General features: G+C 42.2%; 1 protein-coding gene across 3 annotated transcripts in view; it reads right to left on the reverse strand.

Moving 5' to 3' along the window:
- Positions 1–588: 588 nt before the first annotated feature.
- vamp4 (vesicle-associated membrane protein 4) overlaps positions 589–27457 on the reverse strand; it is a 150724-nt gene continuing 123855 nt past the window's right edge. For 2 of the 3 annotated variants that reach the window (XM_072511551.1, XM_072511549.1), the window contains 3 exons: positions 18191–18270; positions 7172–7223; positions 4582–5962 (listed from right to left, as the gene is read on the reverse strand). In XM_072511551.1, coding sequence (XP_072367652.1) covers positions 5934–5962; positions 7172–7223; positions 18191–18270 — 161 coding nt within the window. In that variant the 3' untranslated portion in view covers positions 4582–5933. Of the gene's footprint in view, positions 1749–4581; positions 5963–7171; positions 7224–18190; positions 18271–27457 lie in introns of those variants that run through there. The other variant, XM_072511550.1, reaches the window with a different exon arrangement.

A 27457-nucleotide genomic window follows, 5' to 3' on the forward strand; every position in this document is an offset into this window, starting at 1 on the left:
CATGCTGGGTCAATAGTGGTTAACCAAATTACTGAAGGAAATAAAGAGTTCAGTCTACTTTTTGATAAATCAAAATAATTATGGAACAAAATAGTTCTGGTGTTAGTGGGAGCATGGAAATGCGATTTGGGAAATAAAACTGTTCAGATTGAAATAATATAAATTGTAAAGTTGGAATGACAATCTGAAGTCCTTTCTCTATAAATGCTGAGGATTACAGAGAAACCTTCATGTGCTTTAACTTATTGGAACTTAGTTTGATTCTCTCGATTAAATAAAATGGGCAAAGCATATGATACTTTAGGTCACACAGCTTTTGTGACCTAAGCTTTTTTTCATTCTGCACCTAAAAAAAACGCCTGGAAGAGAAATAACAATTTTTCAATGTCATCCATTAATCTGACAACCAGAACAAGTTAATTGCAATATTGAATGTCAATAGATAAGTAATTTTAATGAGTTGATTTACTGGAATTTTACCTTGAAACTAAAGGGGAAAAAACTTCACAAAGACCATTAAGCCTGGGACATCTATTTTCTTACTCTTACAGAATTGTATCTGTGCTTCCTTTTTAAGAAATAATAGGATTTAGTGATAGTGAACAACTTTTTATTTTCACAGTTCAGTACAACTTTCAAAGGGATCAAAACATTCAAATCACGTTATATTGCAGCAACATTTTTTTCATAAAGGGCAATAAAAGGATTTAATATTTTACCTGGAAATGAGATCAATACTCAGTAGTTTCCCAAATGGCTCAGGCATGCGGTCAAATTGTGCTTGCATTCCATCCAGACTTATTGCACATAATAAGTGAAAGGTGGTCTGCACAATGCAAAAAATAAACTAAAGACCAAACTAAAAAATACTATTGCATTAAGACACACAATTATGACACAATACAAAACTTGACACATCAAGCTCCCTAAATATTCAAGTCTTTATTTTGTCTTAAAAATATCTTGGTGCCACAACATTTGGGGGTTATATGAAGTGTTCACGTCACGGTCCCTGTCCGGCTTTGTGTAACCTCGGAATCCTGCTGCACCACCCACTTTCCTGCCACCCAGATTACCAGAGCCTGCATGAAATAGCACTGAGGGAAGGTGTAGCAACAAGACCATCACAAAACTTCTAATTAACAGTGAAAGGTACAAAATAAAATCTTGCAGCCTGACAACTCCACCGGTACATCAACAGCCTGCACTATAGATTTTTTTAATAAGCAGGCCAGTTCTCACTTTGATCCAGATAGTTGCCAACCACAGGTGGACAGAAGGATGAATAGATGGACAATAGGGGTTGCAGTGTAACAAAGAGAAGGAATAACATTGTACAAATATGATCCAAGCCAACTGACAGACTATCTTGAAGTAGTCATGTACAAGATGACACTGACAAAGTCCTGCGAGTATGACAGATTCATGGTGCTCGGGGTGCAAGGTGTGAGCTGGAGGGATAAGGCTGTACAAACATACAGTTGTAGATATGTTGCAGACATATTGCAAACTGAAGATTCAAATACTGTACAAGGGGGAAAAAGTAATCATGTTTAGAATTCCTTATTACATGGATAATTTTAATTGGGTCAATATTGAATCCAAAGGGTACACATTAAATTGCACTGTGAGAAAGGAGTTACCCTTGATTAAGATTACGAATGAAACCCATTTCAGTTTGGGTTTTCTTTAGGTCAATGGTTGATCTCAACAGGACTTGAACAGATTGGCAGAACATCAATCTAGGACTGTGGGGAAAAAGAGAAAAACTGTATAAACACTCAGGTTCTTTTAATATGCTCCGTTCACAACCTTTTGAAGCCTGTTAACAAAAGTGACAATGGAGTAACTAACAGGAATAAATGGTCTGTGTTGGCTGTTTTCCTTCTTTATTAAATATTCCATAAAGAGTTTATATGAAGTCCAATACAATAAATTTATGCTAACTTTACAGCATGAAGCAGAAATGCATTTTCAATGTGTACTCACTTAAAATGTAAAATTACAAAAGGGCAATATTCCTTTAAAGACAAAATCTATTGTGTTTTGCATATATTAGCCGATTAATAACCTCATATCCCGCTTTTACAAATATTAAAATATACATGTGAATTATTTCAGAGGCCAGCATTATCAGCTCATTATCTCTAATAGGTATAATTAATGTATAGGTAATGCTCTGCACTCAAGTCTGCTGTTAGTAAAGAACTATTTGCATCCTGTATGCTTTACAGGTGACACGCATCAAATGTGCATCCCAGATAAATAAAACATTTCTACACTAAACAGGATGACATTGTAGTTAGCATTTTCACTTATCTGGATTGTCATGTGAGAGTACCTTTAAGAAATGGGTGTTTATCAAATAGCTGTAGTGGATGTACCTTTAAGAAATGGGTGTTTATCAAATAGCTGCAGTGATGTCAGAGTGTGGGTGTAGCTGGGTGTTCCTGGGTGTAGTTGTGGGTCAGGTGAACTCCATGATACACTTTGGTGTTCTTTAAGCCCTGGCCCATAACAGGATGTTCCTACTCACTTTGTTCAGGGACATCTCCTGATCATTGTTGATGCCTACTTCATTATTACAGCCGACGCAGAAGCTGTCAAAATGCTTAATCTCCAGTTACATTAAGCACTATAATTTTCCAGCACTTGTGATCAGCTCAAGCTGGTTGTACTGACCATTATTTGTGCTGATTATTAACTCAGTCAGGATTCAGTTATCACAAGATGATAATGCCAACCAGCCAATTCCACCGTGGATCCCCACGAAAATGGAACAAAACTCAGGCACATTTCTCAAGAGGTGGATTAATAAAGGACTAAAAATGGATTAATGGAAGAGACTCATCAACGCTACTATTAGCAACCATGGCTGTAAATCTGGAGTCTCCTGCCTCGCAAGGCACATTCAAAGTGCAGTCTTGAAACAACGTCTTGTGGGAAGCATGGCTTCCTTCTGCCTGAAATTGACACACAATCACCTCACCTACATTGCCAAAGTACCATCGTGTTTGCAGATTAACATCATAATGCTTTTAAACAATTAAATATAGAACATTTCTTTTCAAAAGAAACAGCTGTTCCACAACTCTCCACTTCCATCACCAAACTTGGTCTTCAATCCAAAATGAATGGGGACATGGAAGATTGCACATTTAAGTGATTATTTTTCTGATTGATCAGTGTTTGTGGATTCCATTTTATACTCATCATACATTGCTATGTTATTTTGTAGCCTACAATAGTCACACAAAAATCGCACATCTTAAAATGGCAACAAATTAAAGAATTACAGTTCTGAGTTCCTTCCAATTGCCCAACATTAGTGACTATCAACTTCTGCTCAACATTCCTAACAGTTAAAAAATTTTAATTGTTAAAAGTGCGCTTGAAACAAAGTGCAGAACCATTTTCTCAAACTATGCCAGTGTTCTTTTTTGATGCTGCTTTAGCACACACACAAACCTCTCATTCACAAATTACATTTGTAAGCTTTCAAATGTCTACTGTTTCACAATCTTGTATTTTACTTGGCTACTTTCCAGATTACTTCATTTTCTTGGTTACAAATTTGTAAAACTCTTCTCTGTTCTATCAACTTTTACACTTGTTTTGACCCACGGATAAAGACCCTGAAGTGCCTCAACCTGTAATTGGTTCAACTTAGAAATTAAGGCAGCAAAGAACTGCTACTGTACTGCTAATTCATCTGTATTAAAGGTCTGACCAACAGGCATGATAATCAAATGAAGAAAACTCCATTTAAGTCAGAATTATTTAAAAGGAAAACTTTTGCTGAAATCACAAAAGGTTTGATTCAGGCACATCTTAAGTCATTGGTCATCACATGGGTGGTCTGGAGCATTTTTGTTATTTATTTGCTATTTTACCTGCACCGTTAAGGCCATTCAGCCAAACTCAAAGTAGTGCATCTATTTATAAATCACAGAGATCAATCCGTACACAGTTGTAATTACACATAATTTTCTGGCTCCGAACCAATGTGGCTTTCTTACATTTTCTCCAAATAATTTTGCATCTGACAGACACATGGTGTAACATGCTGCAACAGATGAACACAGATGCCACCTTCTTAGCAAGATCCTCATAAACTTCAAATTGCAACGCTGACACTTTTAAAAGATGGCAGCTAAGCCAAGAAATATTGAAGAATTGAGTATAAGTGTTTAAGACAGAAGCCTAAATAAGCATGTAGTTGGCTGTGCTACACCATTTTAGATCCCACTGCACTCCACCCAGCAGCACTATATCTGGAGCATTTCTTAGTTGTGGTTATGCTGTCTAGAATATGCCCACTCAAGCCAGGGGACAAAACTCCCCTGAGGTGCATTCAATTGGTTGAATTCGCCAATACCCATGTCAAAATTGAGTCAACTATTTTCTTGCATTAGAAATTTTAAAGCAGCACAGCAGATTGTCAAGAGTACTTTTGCAATGTTAGCTTTTTATGATCTTAAAAAAGTTCATTATACACAGATGCAGTGCCTTTGCAACTGATCTATGGCATGGATTGTGTCACAAAGCTTGTTACAGGTAATTTCACTCATGATGTCAAAATCAAAAAACAAAAGTGATAATAATCTTTATTAGTGTCACAAGTAGGCTTACATTAACACTGCAAAGAAATTACTGTGAAAATCCCCTAGTTGGCACACTACGGCGCCTTTTCGGGTACATAGAGGGAGAATTCAGAATGTCCAATTCACCTAACAAGCACGTTTTTCAGAACTTGTGAGAGGAAACCACAGCATCCGGAGGAAACCCATGCAGACACAGGAAGAACACGTAGACTTCACACAGGCAGTGCCCCAAGCCTGCAATCAAAACCGGGTCCCACAGTGCTAACCACTGTGTTAATATGCCACCCATAACTTGTCCCACCAAACTGGGATACAAGTAAAGCTAGTCACCAAATGCTTTGCAAGTCATAATCCAGCTTATCCATCAGGCAATGCTTTTTTAAAATAAAAAATTGAATTGCAAAATATTTGAGCATGAAGAGGGGTTTTAAATAACTTGGAATAAAAGAGCACACAAAGTAAAACGCAACAGTTTTACAGTCAGGAAATGGTTGCATATAATTTATTATAAACTAGTCCAGGTAATTTCTTAATAGATGTAGTCTATGACAAAATAGATTCTGTTCAGAAATGGGGACCTGTTTGAAAAACCATTGACCCTTGTTTTAGTTTGGAATCCACTAAATTTATTAAGTGGGTTATTGTACCTCCTGGTTTAGCACTGAACCAAGCCAGGTTAATGTCCCGGCCTCAATTTAGGATGATGATATTAGATTAGCCAAGATGGCAGATTGGGCACAATTAATCTCAGCACCCACTGGGCTATGGAGGGGAGAGGGGGGGGGGGGAGAAAAACTAGCTAGGGTTCCCACTTGTTCCCTTGTTCCCTCTCCCGCTGGAAGGACCATAAATGTGTTAAGAATTTGTCTTCTTGTGATGTAACAATGCTTACTCACTGATTCGACTCACATACAAGACTTGAGAAGGGACCAGGCGAGGGCCTGCATCTGTGGAACCGTATTCCAAATGTGAACCAGTGTGCTTAAGGGAAAATTGGGGGGCGGGGGAAGAGTTGTTGTTGAGGGTGCATTTAGGTACCAGGTCTCACAGTAATAGTAAAGGGCAAAAACACTTTCATGGCTATTATGCAGTACACCTAAAAAGGAAATAGGCAATCTTCCTGTAGACAGCAGTTATATACCATACTGATCCCCTTATTCCAGAAGGGTATTTCATTGCAATAGTGCCCATAAATAGTTTTCTTCTGTGAAAGACAGACAGAAAGATCCTTCTTATTTACAATAATTGAGATATTTTGTACATATCTCTAGTCGTTTCTAGAGATTGAGGCAGTAACTTTCCTGCGATGATGCTGGACATGTCTTGGCATCAGGAGCGATTCTTCAAAATTACAGGTACTGCAAGGATATGGAAAATAATTTGTTAACAAAAATATTTTTATTTGTTATTTGGAAAAGCATGCATAACGCCATATAAATATTAACACCACCTTAGAGAAACTGGTTGACAATTATCCTATTTCCTAAAGCAAAATTTAACTACCAGCAATAAATATGAACAGTGGCTCCTCACAATTATTAATAAACCAATGATTAAAACATAATTTAAAAGAATCTGGGGTGAAATTCTCCGGTATCAGCGCGATGTACGCCGACTTAACGGCGCAAATCAGTCGGGCATCGTGCTGCCCCAAAGGTGCGGAATGCTCCGCATCTTGGGGGGCTGAACCCCAACCTTAAGGGGCTAGGCCCGCGCCGGACGAATTTCCGCCCCACCAGCTGGCGGAAAAGGCCTTTGGTGCCCCGCCAGCTGGCGCGGAAATTACATCTCCGGGCAGCGCATGCGCGGGAGCGTTAGCGGCCGCTGACGGCATTCCTGCGCATGCGCAGTGGAGGGAGTCTCTTCCGCCTCCGCCATGGTGGAGACAGTGGCAAAGGCCCGTCCGCGGATCGGTGGGCCCCGGCGGGACAGGCATTTTAGCAGCGGGACTTCGGCCCATCCGGGCCGGAGAATCCCGGGGGGGGGGGGGGGGGGGGGGGCGCCAACCGGTGCGCCGTGATTCCCGCCCCCGCCGAACATCCGGTGCCGGAGAATTCGGCAACCGGCAGGGGCGGGATTCACGCCAGCCCCCGGCGATTCTCTGACCCGGGGGGGGGGGGGGGGGGGGTCGGAGTATCTCGCCCATGTTCTGTCAATTTCAATGCTGCTGAAAATAAATTGAATGTCAATATTTCTCCTTTCACAGAATTAATTTTATCGTGCCTTTTTAACTTTGTCTTCCTCCATAATCAGTTGATATTTGATGTAGACTTAAGCAATCGTTAAATGTTTCTTATTCTTAATAAGTGTTTTAAAAAAAAAAGTAGATACCGAATGTAATGTAATAAAGGGGCACATCTATAGAAATAGTCATTGGAAGAAGAGCGACATGTGATGCACACTGCAATGAAGGCTGTTTATTACCTTTGCACCAGAATATAGAGAAATAAATAATATGATCTTCCTTGACATATAGACTGGCTGAAGAAGAATTCCAACTTGAACATGATATAGTCAGTACAGAATTTGAGAGGCTGTGCTTACTTTAAGATGACAAGGGTACTTACTGATGATGACCAACAAGACAATTACAACGACCACTGATATGATGACCTTCATCTGAAAGGAAAAAGTTAACAAGGTCAAAAAAGTAGTACAGTACAATCTTTCCTGAACCATTGTTAAACAATTATTATTTGTAAGTACATTTATTTAGGCAAGTTAGGAAATGTTTATTGAGCTATGGCCTTAAATCTGTTTTCCATTGTTGCTCCTTTTGAGCATCAGATTTTTAGTGTGCTTATAATGTTTAGTTATACCGGAGATCGCAGAAACACTGTTGTATAAGTGACCCACTCATGTGAAACTGGGAGCAGAAGCATTTGGCGTGCCTTTGAACAGATACATACCTTTCTAATAAAAATAGCAACATAAGTAGGTGTCTTCCTTTACTGAGCCTCCTAAACCTCTCTTACATCACTGTTTATACTACGTTTGCCAGTAAATGAACTCACATTCAAATGGTATCTTTCAGGACCTCAGGATATCCCAAAGTGCTTTAAATCTACCAAGTACTTTTAAAGTGTAGCCACTGTTGTAATGTAGAAAATATTGCAAGCTTTCACAACAGCAATGTGGCAATGACCACATAATCAGCTTTTTATTGATGTTGGTTAAGGGATAAAATGTTGGCCAGAGCTCCACTGCTCTTTTTTGAAAAAGGACTGTGGGATCTTTTACATCAAAATGTGAGGGCTAATGTGACCTTAGTTTAATGTCTCATCTAAAAGAGGGGAACTCTGACAGTGCTGTACTCTCAATATTACACTTGAGTGTCAGTGTAGTTCATGGAGTGCAGTACTGGCTCCACCTGAGCAGCAATGTATGTGCATGACCCTCAAAAATTTAACAAAGACCTTTTACATTAAAAAAAAAAATAATAAATTCTTAAAACAAGTAAATTGAACCAAAGCAAAATTATGTATCTAAATTTGTAAATCTTCTCTGTGAAACCCAATTTTGTCTGTTTGGTGTTGCACATACTGCAATGGGGCAGTACTAAGTCAAGGAATTTCTTAAAGTACATTTACAACACTGGCATTAGTGTTTCTAGATGACAATGGAAGAAATCTGTACATAGATACTCAAGAAATATAAAGTTTACAGTTAAATAAAAATTAAATTCATGGCTACCCATTGCAAGTAATAAATTATAAAGCTACCCCTTCCTTTAAATCTGGGTTAATTAAAATGGAAGTTTCAAGCAAATGAGAAATATCCTTGCTTGGATCTTTAGGAGCTCTTTTTGCTTCCAAGACACATTTTTATTTAGACACCCATTCAATTAAACTCTGTGTTACATACCAGTGGCTGTGAAAGTCGCCATAGACCCGGAGGACCATAGGCTACTCTCCCCCCTACGAGAGAGCTGACTGGTGGTGATTTAACCTGAGGATCACTACACCTCAGGCGAGGGGCAAGTTTGAGAATGCGTGTCATCGATAACCTCAACTGGTACAGGAATTGAAGCCTGTTGATGTCAATCAGCATCATTAATCGGTCGTCCAGTCAACTGAGTTAAGCGAGCCCCTACACATAACTCTCAAATAACTAATGTTTCACAGGACTTAAGGATAAGTGAAACAGAAATAAGGGGTTGAATAATATGGGGCACGGGTGGCAGGACCCCAGAAACCAGGTCAGTGTGAAGCCAACCTTTTCCACAGAGCAGCCCCACAGCAACAAAGCGCGGCAGGGCTCATTAACCAGGGCTGAAATGGGCCTTGATCCCTCATTGGGGCAGATGCCCTATCTTCCGGAGCCACCAGCCAATCTGATTGGTCTCAGTTTTGGCTCCAACAGTGCCAGGAGAGCATGAGTGTTAACTGCCAGGACCGCAGCTGAAAAGTGGAGCCCAAAACTGATAATCCCCGGAGCAGTTAAGTCCACGGTCTTGGGCCGGGTGGGTTTATGTGCATTTTGGGGCAAGAAGAGAGAGTCGATTTAAAAGAGGATGTTCAGTCTAAGGGCGGCTGCCCTGCGACTGGCAAAGGTGAGCCCCTGAAGAGCAACAAACCCCACCCCCTTTAATCATGAGGTTAAAAACAGGATTCCTGCTCCCACCCTGCTGCCAACGGCAAGCATATTATGACATGGGTAGCACATTATTAGGGTCAATAGGCTTGATAACAACTGGTGCAAAAGTTGGAAGCCTGCCCTGTATTAAGCCCACCTTGTATTTTGGAGATGTGCTCCAGGGTGGGCAGGAAGGATGGGCATCCACCCCATTTTATGTGACCCCCCCTCCACCTTCCCAACCACCAGGGGCGTGTAAAATTCAGACCAAGGAGATGGGATAAATTACAACTAATAAAAGCGTCAAAAATAAGTCACCATTATGAAGTTTTAGACAGCTTATTTCAAGATTGTTTAATGAATCCTTGTGTTCTTCATGGTTTACTGATCCTGGTGCCAGAATGCTACACAAAATAATGAAAGGCATTTCCCTAAAGGTGAAGGGAGGGTCAGTTATCAACCAGTGGAATGCCACAGGCAATAGTTTTACACATTTCACAAATCTCCATATTCCAGAGGGTGGTGGACAACAATTACAAATAGGACAAAAATATTTTCCATTCAATCATATTCCAAATCTGATTTCATGGTGAACTAATGAGTTTATCTGTGACAAACTATTATGAACTCCATGTCGTAGATCTTGACTGGACATGATTAGACGATAGGAACTAAGGATACCTCGCTCCCTCGGTAGCTAGGAAAAAAAGGCATAGACGCAACAAAATAAGAAAAAAGTTGACCCCCTTTGGATCTGGTTTTCAGCAACCTTCAGTTTTTTTGATGTAATTATCACTTGCAAAATGGGTATTGTGACCCATGGGGAAAGGGACAAAAGAAAGGGGGATAAAAGGAATAAAACACACAGATGGTTTCAAACAGAAATACGGAGGAAGTTAAAATAAATGGAGTGAGGGGAAGAAGAGGGAATGAGAAAAATTAGGTAAGACATGGCGAGAGTTAACATTTTAATCTCAATTTAACAGTATATATATATATATATATATATATATATATCAGTATAGAAGGACAATGTAAGGGAAGAGAAATCTTCAAACAAGGATGAAGAAGATTTAGAATTTAACATTTGAGTACCTGAATCAATGGGGAGATAACAAGTGATAAGCAGCAGAACGTAGCATAGGATGTAGAATTGAAAGAGGTACAAGGTGAAACTGAGAGAATCACAGCAAGGTGATCTAAATGGTAGGAGGAGGAATAAGATGCCTACTTATTCATTGGAAAATAATGCACTAAATTGGGCAGGGAACAATATCCGCTCTCATTTTTTTGTATGGTCTGCAGCTGCTCATTTAGGTGTGCAGTACCTTTAATTTTTTGTATGCACCTGCACATGCATGGTATCTTAAAGACAATGACTTGGGTGTAGCCTGTGTGCCAACTTCCACTTTACAGCTTAGTAAGAACATAAGAACTAGGAGCAGGAGTAGGCCATCTGGCCATTCGAGCTTGCTCCGCCATTCAATTAGATTATGGCTGATCTTTTGTGGACTCAGCTCCACTTTCCCGCCCAAACACCATAACCCTTTATTCTTCAAAAAACTATCTATCTTTATCTTGAAGGAGCCTCAACTGCTTCAGTGGGCAGGGAATTCCATAGATTCACAACCCTTTGGGTGAAGAAGTTCCTCCAAACCTCAGTCCTAAATCTACTTCCCCTTATTTTGAGGCTATGCCCCCTAGTTCTGTTTTTACCCGCCAGTGGAAAAAAACCTGCCAGCATCTATCCTATCTATTCCCTTCGTAATTTTACATGTTTGTACAAGATCCCCCCTGCATCCTTCTAAATTCCAATGAGTACAGTCCCAGTCCACTCAACCTCTCCTCGTAATCCAACCCCCTCAACTTTGGGATTAACCTAGTGAATCTCCTCTGCACAACTTAAAAGGCCGCCCTATCGTTTCAGGCAATGGGACGCTGTGTGAGAACCTCTCTGGCTACATCGAGGGCATCTTGAAACCCATCGTACACCAAGGTACACCCAGCTTCTGTCGCGACACGACGGACTTCCTACAGAAACTCAGCACCCATGGACCAGTTGAACCAGGAACATTCCTCGTCACAATGGACGTCTCGGCACTCTACACCAGCATCCCCCATGACGACGGCATTGCTGCAACAGCCTCAGTACTCAACACCGACAACTGCCAATCTCCAGACGCAATTCTGCAACTCATCCGCTTCATTCTGGATCACAACGTCTTCACCTTCGACAACAAGTTCTTCATCCAGACGCACGGAACAGCCATGGGGACCAAATTCGCACCCCAATACGCCAACATCTTCATGCACAAGTTTGAACAGGATCTACTCACCGCACAGGACCTTCAACCGACGTTATACACCAGATACATCGATGACATTTTTTTCCTTTGGACCCACGGCGAAGAATCACTGAAACGACTACACGATGACATTAATAAGTTCCATCCGACCATCAGACTCACCATGGACTACTCTCCAAAATCAGTTGCATTCTTGGACACACTCGTCTCCATCAAGGACGGTCACCTCAGCACTTCGCTTTACCGCAAACCCACGGATAACCTCATGATGCTCCACTTCTCCAACTTCCACCCTAAACACATTAAAGAAGCCATCCCCTATGGACAAGCGCTCCATATACACAGGATCTGCTCAGACGAGGAGGAGCGTAACAGACATCTACAGACGTTGAAAGATGCCCTCGTACGAACAGGATATGGCACTCAACTCATCGATCGACAGTTCCAACGCGCCACAGCGAAAAACCGCGCCAACCTCCTCAGAAGACAAACATGGGACACAACCGACAGAATACCCTTCGTCGTCCAGTACTTCCCCGGAGCGGAGAAACTACGTCATCTTCTTCACAGCCTTCAACACGTCATTGATGACGATGAACATCTTGCCAAGGTCATCCCCACACCCCCACTACTTGCCTTCAAACAACCGCGCAACCTCAAACGAACCATTGTTTGCAGCAAACTACCCAGTCTTCAGAACAGTGACCACGACACCACACAACCCTGTCATGGCAATCTCTGCAAGACGTGCCAGATCATCGACATGGATACCACTATTACACGTGAGAACACCACCCACCAGGTACGCGGTACATACTCGTGCGACTCGGCCAACGTTGTCTACCTCATACGCTGCAGGAAAGGAAGTCCCGAAGCGTGGTACATTGGCGAGACCATGCAGACGCTGCGACAACGAATGAACGGACATCGCGCAACAATCACCAGGCAGGAATGTTCCCTTCCAGTCGGGGAACACTTCAGCAGTCAAGGGCATTCAGCCTCTGATCTCTGGGTAAGCGTTCTCCAAGGCGGCCTTCAGGACCCGCGACAACGCAGAATCGCCGAGCAGAAACTGATAGCCAAGTTCCGCACACATGAGTGCGGCCTCAACCGGGACCTGGGATTCATGTCGCATTACATTCATCCCCCACCATCTGGCCTGCAAAATCCTACCAACTGTCCTGGCTTGATACAATTCACACCTCTTTAACCTGGGGTTACCCCATCTCTGGATCTGTAAAGATTTAATCACCTGCTAATGCTCGCATTCCTAGCATTGTTTGGCATCTTTGAATTTGTCTATGTGTTTCTGGAACAGACCTCTGCATTCACCTGAGGAAGGAGCAGCGCTCCGAAAGCTAGTGACATCGAAACAAACCTGTTGGACTTTAACCTGGTGTTGTAGGACTTCGTACTCCAACTTAAAAGGGACATTAATAGAGAATCAAAGAATTCTGGGAATCCAGATATATAAATCATTAAAAGTAGTAAACTAGATTGATAAGATCAGAAAGAATACTAACAAAGTATTGTGGTTTATTTCTAGAGGAACAGAATACCAGAGCGGAAAGTAATGTTAAATTTATAAAGAACCATAGTACCACTCTGGTCTTCATGGAACAAAAGAGGTATTGAAACATTGGAGAAATTAAAGAAAAGATTTATTGTAATTGAAAGGATGCATTATAAGGAAGGTTGGGACTATTTTCTCTGGAAAAAAAAGCCTGAGAGGCCATCTGTTAGAGACCTTTAAAATCATGGAATGATTCATTAGGATGGATTTAGGTAAAGTGTTTCCATCTTGATTGAGTCCAGAACAAGGAAATGAGAGCCAACACCAGTTCTCAAAAAGAATTTAGGAGCAATTTGTTTACACAGAGAGTGGTGAAAATGTGGAACTTGGCATCATGGTGGTGCAATGGTTAGCATTGCTGCCTCTCGGCATCGAGGATCCAGGCTCAATCCCGGCCCCGGGTCACTGTCTGTGTGGAGTGTGCATATTCTCCCAGTGTGCGTGGGTTTCACCCCATAACCCAAAGATGTGCAGCATAGGTGGCCATGCTAAATTGCCCCTTACTTGGAAAAAAAGAATTGGGTACTCTAAATTTATATTAAAAAAAAGAAATTGTGGAACTCACTAAGACATGGAGTAGTTGAAGCAAATTGCATTGACGCATTTAACAGGAGGCTGAATACATACACAATGGAGATGGAAATAGAAGGGTAAGCAGGCTCGATGGCAAGAACTAATTAAGCGGAGAGGAAGCTCGAGTCAAAAAGAAAAAAGACTTAGATTTATATAGCATCTTGTGAGACCACAGACATTCCAACCTGCTTTCCAGCCAATTCGTACACAGCAAGCTCCCACAAATAGCAATGTGATAATGACCTGAATATCTGCTTTTAGTGATGTGGATTGAAAGATAAATATTGGCCAGGAGACCAGGAATAACTCCCCACCGCCTTTTCAAAATGGTGTCATGCGATATTTTATGTCCACGTGAAAGATGGCAGTCCTTTAATGCTGCACTGAACTGTCAGCCTAGACGTTTGTGCTCAAGTTTGTAAAATGGGACTTGAAGCTACAAATATATGACTCAGAGGCAAGAGTGATGCCAACGTACAAAAAAGTCAGACAAGTCTAAACATAAATATAGATCTGTTAAACTGAATGGCCCATTTCTGTGGTGTAGAGTTTACACAATACAACCCATGAAGTTGTTCACAGTACAACTTTGAGGCAGCAGGCAAGAATGCCCAAATTCTAAACATACAATACACTTTCATAAGGAGTTCTGCTTCAATTTTAAAAGCTGCCTTCCACCTAGACTCTAAACATGGTCAGAAAAATAGATTACATTAATATTCCTTTCATTTTCTACAGTTGAGAAAGTATCTGATTCAAACAAAATGACAAAAATTATAGTTCTTTCAGCAGCTATACAAAATTAATAGACGTAATATTCATAGTTCCCTTACATTTAATTAACAAAACAATGTACTATCCTCTGCAAATTAAACACAAAGATCAAATTCTTTTAAGGTTGCCTATATTGTGGAACCAGCTGAATATTGGAAAGACCATTGGCAACTCTGAATATTTGTCATCCAGTCCACAATTAAATTATTGAATTGTTTATTTTTGAAAGAACGTCAAACCTTCAAAAAATTGCATCAGCCTCCAACAAGCAGGCTTAGCTGGCACATTTTTAGAAGCATTTAAAAAAAAACGTCCAAAAACACAATCATTCATGTGGCATCACAAATGTCAGTCAAAATGTATACATTCTTCACAGGGTAAAAGCAGGCACATTATTGCAGTGATTGCTGTAGAATTATAGCCCCGTAGCTATGCTGCTCAAATAATCAATTCTGAGCATTTAGATTTGTTTTATGTGCACTTCACAAGCAGTTGTTCTCCTCTACTTTCCATACTTTGTTCCAGAGCCTTTAATTAAAGGTTATTTATGAGGGGCCAATAAAACAGTGGGGTCAATGTTAGGTTACCAGCTCCATAATAGTCTTCCTGAGAAAGAATATACTTCTCTAGTTAATTCAGTTCTAAAGAAAACATTACATATAAAGTTTATTTTGTGTCAGAAGTCATCCTGCTATCTGACTTATCACAAACATTTATCACAATTTAATTACTTCAACATATTAGTTCCTGTAAACATATGCAAGTGGTACCTACTGAGAAATTCAATTCATGGTAACTCCAGTGATTACAAACACAACCCAAAAATGTACCTCACCACCAGTTGATAGAAAACAATTTATTCCAGGGATTTTCACTCAACTTTGCTTATCTTTTATGATGGGCCATTCTTTATACAAGAGGTTCATCAGTGAATGTTGACAGGCAATGCAGCTGCAATGAGGGTCAAATCTGTGCTTCACTCCCGTCCTAACCCTGCCCGATGCACCACGAGCAAAGGTTACTGGATAGTGATCAGAAATGGGAAATTTTCTGAATTGAATATTCTCTGCCTAACCTATTTTTTTTGAAAGTGACAAAATAATATCCATTTATACAGGCTTTTAAATCCTCAGGACATCCCAAAGCACTTTATGACCAAGTACGCTGAAGTGTTGCTACTGTTGAAACGCAAGACTCAATTTGCAAAAGGCAAATAAGCAAGATAACATTAAAAAAAAATATATTGTTATTCGGTTTTTCACATTTTGAACAGCAAGATAATGGAATAGATGATCTGTTGTTTTACTGATATTGGGGAGGGAAGAATGTCCAGGAAACCAGGGAGAACTCCCCTGTTCTTGTTCAAATAGTGCCATGGTATCTTTTACATCCACTTGTGAAGGCAGACATCTATTGAGTCATAGCTGAAAAGCAGCACGTCAGCCAGTGCAACACTCTCTCTGTACTGTACTAAGTTCCTCCATAGATTGTGTGCTCAGGTCGAAGGATTCTAGTTTGAATTTATGACTGTGGTAACCTGAGGGGTCCTAGTTCTGAGCCTGATTAAATTGGATATTTTAAATTAAAGAATTGGACACTCTAAATCCAACTGCAGTCAAACCTCAGGCACATTGATGGGAATTCGGACTTGATCAAAAGTGAATGCATAATGCCCAGACAAACTGCCAGAACATGTGTGGGCCTGCCCCGTCATTCACCCATGAGAAGTTCATCGTTATGCACTAAATTTGTTTTGGGTAGCCCAGATCAAGCCAGACTCTCGGATACCCAGAGTTCCCGCCTTTACCTTAGAAACAACAAGGTACATGCAAACTGTAACTCCAGAGATGGACTCTTGGGGTAGGCCCCTGGGGCGGGCCCCACGGTTTCTGCCAAGTGATCATCACCGGACTCAGTGGGTGTTGGGACCCCCTCCTAAGCCTCATTGGCAGAAGGCCAGAGAAGATTCCAGAACGGCTAGAAGGGAGGGGGGGGGGGGGTTAGGTTGATGCCCAAGACCCCTCAGGAGCGAAGACTCGGCATAGCTTGACCATCCAGAAGACTGATCAGAGAAAGGAGGAAGGAAGCTGTCAGCGAGACTCACCTTCGTGACGACAGACCAGAGAGACTCGGGGATCAGAGACACGATTCAACCAAGCCAGCTTTACGGGTAGTATAACCGAATCTTGGGTACCTCTTTTATTCTTATGTGGGTTAATTTAAGGGTCAAATATTGTGTTTGTTCAATAACATTGGTTTAACACTTGTGTTGTCCTTTGTTCTCCTCGCTATTAAAGACACCTAGGCAAAACCTTTGAACAAATAAACAGGTCCAAGTATCAGAATTGAGCAGATACTACATGACCCACTGATTCAAAGGTGAGTGTGCTACCCATTCAGCCAAGGCTAACACACAAAAATGTTTTTAAAAAGATTTCCGGTGGCGGCCAAGGAGTGAGTGATGAGGACGCGAGGTTTCGGGAATGGCAGGGATCGAGCAGTTTGGGAACCTGTTTGTGGGGGGCAGGTTTGCAAGCTTAGAGGACCTGCCCAGTGGGAACGGGTTTAGATACTTTTTTAAATATAAATTTAGAGTACCCAATTAATTTTTTCCAATTAAGGGGCAACTTAACGTGGCCAATTCACCTACCCTGCACAACTTTGGATTGTGGGGGCGAAACCCACGCAAACATGGGGAGAATATGCAAACTCCACACAGACAGTGACCCAGAGCCGGGATCGATCCTGGGACCTCAGTGCCGTGAGGCAGCAATGCTAGCCACTGCGCCACCGTGCTGCCCTATGGGTTTAGATACTTATAGGTTTGAGACTTTGAGAGGAAACAGGTGCCACCGAAACGGGGGGGGGGGGTGGGTGAGTGACCCCCTGGCAGAGTTCCTAAAGTTGAAGAAAATCAAGTTTGGCTTGAGAGGGTTGCTCGATGGGTTTGCCCGGAGGTGGAAGCCATTCATCGATCAGCAGGTGGTGGTGGTGGGGGGGAGAGAACGGACGACAAAGGGGTCATAACGCGGAAGGCAGGACAGGAGGAGGGGAATAGCAGGGGGGTTGGTTAGCTAGTTATTTATTATGATTTGTTCTTGCTCTTGTTTTTTCTCTGTATTCACTGTTTATACAAATGCCTTAATAATATTTTTTAAAAGTTTTTTTTTAATTGACCATCTTAAAATGGGCTTATATTATCTTCATTTCTCATACATGGCAAAGACGGACATCAGAGCAACTTCAACTGAGTTTTCCTTATAGGTACATAGCAAATGAACACACGATGGTACTAATTTATCCTCATAACTTCACTTTTTAAAAATATCGTATTATGGAACTTTTCAAGTTCCTGACTCGTTATTTGAGAGAAATGGAATTGTTGAATCAGTCCAGGATCAATGGCTAAGGGCAAGGAAAGAGTGTACTGACAGTATTGTACCAATAGCAACAGGTACGGCATATGATGCCGATTACAAATCAAAACAGAATTGAGGTGGTTTCATTAGTACAATGACATTACATTCTACGGCACTGTTTTAGATTTCAAGCTCGCCATCTTCAGCTACTCTGGCTGCATGATTTCACTTCGAATTATATGCACTGAAACATTTATCAACACACATGAAACCACAGGACCCTTGGGTCAATGAGCTCTATAAATTATTGGAAGAGACATGTCCCAGTGGCCTAAGAGTCATTATCCTGCCCTTCTTGACTTTCGTACTTAACAATTATCTCCAACCGTCACTTTCAAACATCTGTGCACTTTCCACATCACTCACCTTACACTCCTTCCACCACATCTGACGTCGTAACTGCTTTGCTCTGTTGCTGAAAACCGTGGCATTGTCGGATAAACTTTCTGCAAAAATAAATTAATCAGGTCCAAGTCAGAATGTTTAAACACAAATTTTAAAAAGTGTAAAAAGCATGCAAATCAGTTTAAATCTGATTAGTGACTCAAATCAAACTACCAAATTATTGAATGTCACAATGATGCACGGTGCTCAAAGAAAGCCCTTTCAGTTAAATTGGAGGCTAGGTAATATGCAGCTTAAGTACCACTGTACAGTAAACGGTGTGTTTTTCTCCTGCATTGTTCAAAACTAAAATGCATTTATTGTAAAGTGCAGTGCTGATTATTAAAATTACATAAAAAGATTAAAGGTGAAAACCCTTAGAAAACCACTGTCTGGTATATCAGTTGGAATAGCCAGGGTAATGAGGGCCAAAGCCCACTGGATTGTTGATTTATCCAAGTTCCTCAATGTCCCCAAAGGCTCCTTCATCTGCAGCTATCTACAACACAACCGTGATCATCTACAGGAATCTGTGTAGAATTTTGAGGCTTCATTTTACAAAAGTCAAGTAAAAAGATAATCATAGAATTTACAGTGCAGAAGGAGGCCATTCGGCCCATCGAGTCTGCACCGGCTCTTAGAAAGAGCACCCCACCCAAGGTCCACACCTCCACCCTATCCCCATAACCCAGTAACCCCACCCAACACGAAGGGCAATTTTGGACACTATGGGCAATTTAGCATGGCCAATCCACCTAACACGCACATCTTTGGACTGTGGGAGGAAACCGGAGCACCATGAGGAAACCCACGCACACACGGGGAGAATGTGCAGACTCCGCACAGACAGTGACCCAAGCCGGGATTCGAACCTGGGACCCTGGAGCTGTGAAGCAATTGTGCTATCCACAATGCTACCGTGCTGCCCTTCAATGTTGTCATGGACAGAATGTATTTTCTCTCTTACTTGCCCTGTATGTTTTCTATGGAAAGGGGGGTGTATTCTCTTACCCTTGTATTCCAATTAAATTATTCAGCAGCAAGCTTTTGGTGAGTTTAAAATTAAGATGGTTATGTATTCTCAAACACTTACCATGAATTAATGCAACTTCACAGAAGGTCTCCTGCACATACGTGCACACAGATACATGGACATGCACACAAAGATAGAGCATAGAGAAAAATAGTGCACTTTTACAGTCAATTTTGTCTTAATCAGATTTATGATTTCCGGTCTCCCATGTGGCAGGCCTGTGATTGCTTATATGGATTTGATGATTTAAAATTGAAGTGAGGGTCTTGTAAAGCAAATGGTTCACAGCAAGTTGCAACGTTTCTCACAGTCAAATATCTAGGCGAACTTTGAAACTGGAATGGTGGGGTACTTTGGCCGCTTGATGACTTGTAGCTAGTTTCAGAGTCTGGTTCACAGACTGGCTGATGACTGATGGTTCTTAAAAGGCAAGGATGACACAGACTTTTTTTGCAGCTGTTATTCTGTCAGTATTCTTCTGCAATCTGCCCATGTCTCTCCTGGGTCTTGGGATAATAAAGGATCTCAGTATCAGAAACCAGTTTCAGACATATTGTTATGGGCCAGGGTTTAGAGAACCCCAAAGTGTATCAAGTTCACCTGACCCACAACTTTTACTAGATTGTGGTATGGGGAGCACACAGCCCACTTTACAGGTGTGGTACAGCAGAAATCAAAAAGTATTTTTTAAAGCAAAACAATGCTTATTCTATGAATTCAAGTTAACCTTTTTAAAACATACAGTGAACATCTTAGCAACCATTAATTCAATACAACCCCCAAAGAATACAACACTAAGTAATCCTTAATAAATTCCCGAACAACATCCAGAAGACAAAAGAAACACCTTTTAACAGAAGCACATCAGGTTTCAATTCATGACTGAGAACATTTATAATTCTGAATTCACCAAATGATCAAGAGATAGTCTTTTCATGGCAGAGAGAACAACAGTACACCTGCTTTGTCTGGCTTCAGCTCCAACACTGAAACAAAAAAAAAAAAAACAGACACACCCCAGCTTTTCTCAAAGTGAAACCAAAAAGCAGAGCCAGATCTCAGCTCCACCCACACTCTGACATCACTGCAGTAACATGAGCAGCCAAACATTTCTTAAAGTGACATTCACATGACAATATGGAGAAGGATTCTCCGATTTTGAGGCTATGTCCCCATGCCGGCGTGGGAATGGTGGCGTTTTACGACAGAAAATATGGCATAAAACGACCACCGATCCTCCATTTGGCTGAGGGCTAGCATCAAGGCAGCGTAGAGGACCCGGCCCTAGCTGCCGATACGGCCTGGAGAATCGCCGGGTCTGTGGTAGCACATGCAGCGGCCGCGGCCTGCAACATGGCGCTGGCCGCTCGCGGACCCGGCCTGCGGAATGGTGTCCCCCTTTGACCGGCTTGCGTGCCCCAGGCCACCCCCGAACAGTGCCCCCAGCCCCTGGCAAAGTCCCCCCTGCCCACGGATCGGTCCTCCCCCCACTGTAACGGTGCTGGACTGAGTCCACAGCCGCTACGGCGAGTTCCTGATGGATGAGACCACACGCGACCGATGTCGTTGTGAACTTGGCTGGTCGGGGGCGGAGCATCAGGTGGGCGGGCCTCAGGCAATGGCCTGAGGCCGTCGATATGGCGCACGGCGTACTCGGACAGTATGCTGCTTTGGAAGGGGCAGAGCATTGCGAAAGCGGCACCGCCTCCGATTCGGTCGTGAACGGGGTTCTCCAGCCGATCACCAGACACGATTTTGGCATCAGCGACAGGAAAATCCCGCCCGTGGTCAACAACCATTGTCCACCAAGAATGGCTTACAGCTAAAAGCCCATTAATATACGATAGCAGATAGATGATGGTCTTTTACACCTGACTTATGGTGGACAGGGTTTTGTTTTTGCCTGTTTATCTATCTTTAAAAGTATATTTCAAAAACTAACGGACTGATTTCAACAAAACCTGGTACACAGATAGGGTATGGCCCAAGGAAGAACTGACTGTTTTTTGATGAAGATGCAGATCCGAATCGTTTAGCATTGAGATATGGGACAAACTGTCTTTTATAAAATAATGTAGTTTGTTTTATTTAGGATCTTGTGGATTGCCTGAGCTGTTGTGGTGTAATTTGTCACAGCTGTCAAAATGTGAGCAGAGTTTTCAGAGCAGGTTGTTAGATGTGGATTAGCCTGAAGCCTCCTCTGTGAAGCGGAAGCTCTTAATGATTTTTTTCTCCCTCAGTTCTGTAATTACAGAGCATCAAACAGATAAGAGAAACCTCAATCAAGAGGTGTGCACTATTGTAGTGTTAATGTAAGCCTATTTGTGACACTAATAAAGATTATCATCGAATCCCTACAAGTGCAGGAGGCCATTCGGCCCACCGAGTCTGCACCGGCCCTTGGAAAGAGCACCCTACTTAAGCCTAAGCCCACAACTCCAACCTATCCCCGTAACAACCCCACCTAACCCTTTTTGGACACTAATGGGTAATATTGCATGGCCAATCCACCTAACTTGCACATCTTTGGACTATGAGAGAAAACTGGAGCACCTGGAAGAAAAGCATGCAGGCACGGGGAGAAAGTAAACTCCACTGTCACCCGAGGCCAGAATTGAACCTGGGTCCCTGGAGCTGAGGCAGCAGTGCTAACCACTGTGCCGCCCTTAAATAATATCATTGAGTTGACATAGCGTGGCAGAGTACACGCTCTACTAAATGCCTTCTTCACTTGTTGGTCATGCAAGTCTCTGATATTGGCAGCCAGCACTTTCATTCACCCACCAAAAAATCCATTCTAAACTTATATTATTATACAAACTTTATAAACATATTAATTCTATCATTGCGTGGAGGCATGTCTGGCAAGGCGAGGATTTGTTGCCCAACACTAATTGCTCTTCAGGAGGTGATGGTGAGCCACCGTCTTAAACCACTGCCGTCCATGTGGTGTTGGTACACAGAGTGTTATGGAGAACCAGGATTTGATCCAGTGACAGTGAAGTAGCAGTTCCAAGTCAGGATGGTGTGTGACTTGGAGGTAAACCTAGGTGGTGGTGCTCTTATGCATCTGTTGCCCTTGCCCTTCTAGTTGGTAGAGGTCACAGGTTTGGAAGATGCTGTTGAAGGAGCCTTGGTAAGTTGTTGTTATGCAGCTTGTAGATGATGTACACTGCTACCCCTGTTTGTCAGTGGTGGAGGGAAGGAATGTTTAAGATGGTAAATGGAATGCCAATCACCTTGCCTTGATGGTGTTGAGTTTCTTCAATGTTGCACTTGTAGCCACCTGAGTTGGCCAACACCCGATGTAAAATGGAGAACAGCAAAGGCTGCAGGGAAATTCAGTCAACACAGGCAGAAACCAGCAGGTGCAAGTTACTGTGTATTAAACTCTGCAAAAGCCCAGACAGCATCGATACAAGCAGCCATCTGCATAATAATGTAGCAGCCATCTACATACTAATAAGCAATCCCCGGGAACAATTGCAACATTTCGGACAACAAAACTAAGCCAGACTCCCCGGCGCCAGCAGGAGCCAACACAAAAGAGGTTAACGGACACCTCAAGACCGCCCATCAATCAGGGAACCGCTCCAGTATTGGAGAAATCAAACCAAGCAATTGGAACGAAGTCCAATCACCTGGAACCAGGTACGGGGTCTGCCCCGAAAGGCGGGAAGCCCCTGGGGACTATAAAGTTAAACCCATGAGTTCAAATCGTTCTTCTTGTAATGGAACCTACGAGGAAACAAGCGGTCCTAGATCTGGTCCTGTGTAATGAGACAGGATTGATTCAGGATCTCATAGTTAGGGATCCTCTCGGAAGGAGCGATCACAATATGGTGGAATTTAAAATACAGATGGAGGGTGAGAAGGTAAAAATCAAGCACTAGAGTTTTATGCTTAAACAAAGGAGATTACAATGGGATGAGAGAAGAACTAGCTAAGGTAGACTGGGAGCAAAGGTTTTATAGTGAAACAGTTGAGAAACAGTGGAGAGCCTTCCAAGTGATTTTTCACAGTGCTCAGCAAAGGTTTATACCAACAAAAAGGAAGGGCGGTAAAAAGAGGGAAAAGCGACCGTGGATATCTAAGGAAATAAGGGAGAGTATCAAATTGAAGGAAAAAACATACAAAGTAGCAAAGATCAGTGGGAGACTAGAGGACTGGGAAATCTTTAGGGGGCAACAGAAAGCTACTAGAAAAGCTTAAAGAAGAGTAAGATAGATTATGAGAGTAAACTTGCTCAGAATATAAAAACAGATAGTAAAAGTTTCTACAAATACATAAAACAAAAAAGAGTGGCTAAGGTAAATATTGGTCCTTTAGAGGATGAGAAGGGAGATTTAATAATGGGAGATGAGGGAATGGCTGAGGAACTGAACAGGTTTTTTGGGTCGGTCTTCACAGTGGAAGACACAAATAACATGCCAGTGACTGATAGAAATGAGGCTACGACAGGTGAAGACCTTGAGAGGATTGTTATCACTAAGGAGGTAGTGATGGGCAAGCTAATAGGGCTAAAGATGGGCAAGCTAATAGGGCTAAAGGTAGACAAGTCTCCTGGACCTGATGGAATGCATCCCAGAGTGCTAAAAGAGATGGCTAGGGAAATTGCAAATGCACTAGTGATAATTTACCAAAATTCACTAGACTCTGGGGTGGTCCCGGCGGATTGGAAATTAGCAAACGTGACACCACTGTTTAAAAAAGGAAGTAGGCAGAAAGCGGGTAATTATAGGCCAGTGAGCTTAACTTCGGTAGTAGGGAAGATGCTGGAATCTATCATCAAGGAAGAAATAGCGAGGCATCTGGATGGAAATTGTCCCATTGGACAGAGACAGCATGGGTTCATAAAGGGCAGGTCGTGCCTAACTAATTTAGTGGAATTTTTTGAGGACATTAACAGTGCGGTAGATAACGGGGAGCCAATGGATGTGGTATGTCTAGATTTCCAGAAAGCCTTTGACAAGGTGCCACACAAAAGGCTGTTGCATAAGATAAAGATGCATGGCATTAAGGGGAAAGTAGTAGCATGGATAGAGGATTGGTTAATTAATAGAAAGCAAAGAGTGGGGATCAATGGGTGTTTCTCTGGTTGGAAATCAGTAGCTAGTGGTGTCCCTCAGGGATCAGTGTTGGGCCCACAACTGTTCACAATTTACATAGATGATTTGGAGTTGGGGACCAAGGGCAATGTGTCCAAGTTTGCAGACAACACTAAGATAAGTGGTAAAGCAAAAAGTGCAGAGGATACTGGAAGTCTGCAGAGGGATTTGGATAGGCTAAGTGAATGGGCTAGGGTCTGGCAGATGGAATACAATGTTGACAAATGTGAGGTTATCCATTTTGGTAGGAATAACAGCAAAAGGGATTATTATTTAAATGATAAAATATTAAAACATGCTGCTGTGCAGAGAGACCTGGGTGTGCTAGTGCATGAGTCGAAAAAAGTTGGTTTTCAGGTGCAACAGGTGATTAAGAAGGCAAATGGAATTTTGTCCTTCATTGCTAGAGGGATGGAGTTTAAGACTAGGGAGGTTCTGCTGCAATTGTATAAGGTGTTAGTGAGGCCACACCTGGAGTATTGTGTTCAGTTTTGGTCTCCTTACTTGAGAAAGGATGTACTGGCACTGGAGGGTGTGCAGAGGAGATTCACTAGGTTAATCCCAGAGCTGAAGGGGTTGGATTACGAGGAGAGGTTGAGTAGACTGGGACTGTACACGTTGGAATTTAGAAGGATGAGGGGGGATCTTATAGAAACATATAAGATTATGAAGGGAATAGATAGGATAGATGCGGGCAGGTTGTTTCCACTGGCGGGTGAAAGCAGAACTAGGGGGCATAGCCTCAAAATAAGGGGAAGTAGATTTAGGACTGCGTTTAGGAGGAACTTCTTCACCCAAAGGGTTGTGAATCTATGGAATTCCTTGCCCAGTGAAGCAGTAGAGGCTCCTTCATTAAATGTTTTTAAGATAAAGATAGATAGTTAGTGGAGCTGAGTCCACAAAAGATCAGCCATGATCTCATTGAATGGTGGAGCAGGCTCGAGGGGCCAGATGGCCTACTACTGCTCCTAGTTCTTATGTTCTTGACCGGGTCACCCAGCAACGCAAACCAACCTTGACCGTGACCGGTTCAACTGCCGCCGAGAACCCGTAAGTCTTAAGTCAACGCTCGCTACGAGATAGGCGCTCCTAGCTACCAATCCGTACCAACTTCGAATCCCGCAGACTCAGAACCCGAACGAAAGGCCATTTGTTCCCCTGACCTGGTGGGCCAGTCCGAAGTTAAGTATAGGCCTGTTAGTCGTAGAAGTAGCTTAGACGTAGAATTTGTGCATGAGTAGCGATTACTGTGTGTAATAAATGTGCTTTGATTTGAATCTTACTAATCGGTGTATTGAGTTATTGATCATTACTCGGACTTGAACCTCGTGGCGGTATCATAAAAATACCTGGCGACTCGAGAGCAAAGGTTATAAAACAGAGCCAATTGAACCAACCAAAAGTTAGCAACACACTCAAGTAGGCAAGCGAAACCTATTCCATCACAATCCTAACTTATGCCTTGTAGTGGACAGGCCTTGGGGAGTCAGGAAGTGAGTTATGCGGTGCTGAATTCCAGACCTCTGACCCACTGTCATAGCTATGTTATTTATATTGCTGGGAACATTAGACAGGTTAGGACCTCTCCTACCATAGCTCAGCTGATTGTGAATAAACAAGCCAAATAGAACTGGGAAGCCAAAGTTAATTCCCAAGCTACATTAGCTGTCGTCAGTCAGGTTGGCAATGGAAATACAATTGGCTTCAGGATTCTGGCTCAAAGCGTAAATATTGACAACAAACCGTGTTCTCCACTGAAAGCAAAGCTTGCTGGAAATATGTATGTGCAGGTGTTGAGGACAGGTCAGGGATGCTGTGATAACCACAAAAGTTGAAACAGCCTCCAACAACAGCTTGCATTAATATAGCACTTCTAACATAGAAAAAACATCTTGGCCGTTTCACAGGAATTTAATAGAGACTGACACTTAGAGTTATTAGGACAGCTGAGGTCAAAGATGTAGCTTTTAAGGAATGGCTTAGAAGAGGAAAGGTGGAGGTGTGAAGAGGGATAGGGTGGGAATTCCAGAACTTGTCAGCTAAAGACACAGCCACCAACGCTGAAGTGTTTAAAATCGGGGATGCACCAGGCAAACAAACGGGCTGATATGAAGAATGATCATGCAGGCAAAATATTGGATACTCACCAGCAGTAAGGCAATAAGTGCCACGAGTTTTAACTTGCATTAGAGAACTGCTAAGCTGCTTGAAATTACCCAGAGGCAAGGTAACAGAACACAAACCAATATATCTGGGTTCTGTACTTGCCACAATTAGGTTGCAGCGAGACAATGGGAAGGAAACGTATGGTAATTCTCATCAGTTATCACATGACAAACGATTGACCAGCTTTAGAGGGAGATGAGCATAGTCATGTTAGGGTGAAAGTGACTCCAGCGATGGCACACTTGATGATAGAGGCTTTCAGCCAGCACCTAAAATCTGTGTGCAGTCAGTAATCCAATATCTGAGTCAGTCGGGGCACAGTAATCTGTGCACACCTCATTACCAGCCTCACCCAGCACTGGGACCTTCAAAGCTGGGAATGCTCTAGAAAACTCCAGATACACCTCCAAGCCAATACTACTGGATAAAAGTAACCTCGTCTAGAAAAGCAATAGGATATCTACTATTATGAATTTGCAAGGTGCACAACCTTAAATGGTTAAATTTAATTTGCGAATAGTTAGGATGGATCCCTGAACCTTGGCCCTGCCAACCTGCACCTAAACTCTGAGCCTGCAGGAACAAGTCTAGAGTGTGCATTAATATCAGGTAAGCAATGCTTATACTTCAATGGATTTCAAAATAGCTTCATTTTAAGATTCTTAAACATGGTGCTGGGTTTCCACATGTCTCAGACACAAGCAGACCGAAAAAGAACCCCAGAACAGTAACATGGGAGGGAGTAGAAGTTTTGATGACATGGGTCCTAATACAATGTCATAAAGACTATGCAATTAAAAATGCTATCAAATCTCATGTTGTACATCTTCAAAAGGATACACAGATAACAAACAAATTATGGTAAATATATATTATTTTAAAAAGCACATTTCTTCTTTCCCAATATCCCAAAAGTGCTCATCAGCTTTGCACATTTTCTCG

The sequence above is a fragment of the Scyliorhinus torazame genome, chromosome 7 (genome assembly GCF_047496885.1).
Source record: "Scyliorhinus torazame isolate Kashiwa2021f chromosome 7, sScyTor2.1, whole genome shotgun sequence".
NCBI lineage: Eukaryota > Metazoa > Chordata > Chondrichthyes > Carcharhiniformes > Scyliorhinidae > Scyliorhinus > Scyliorhinus torazame.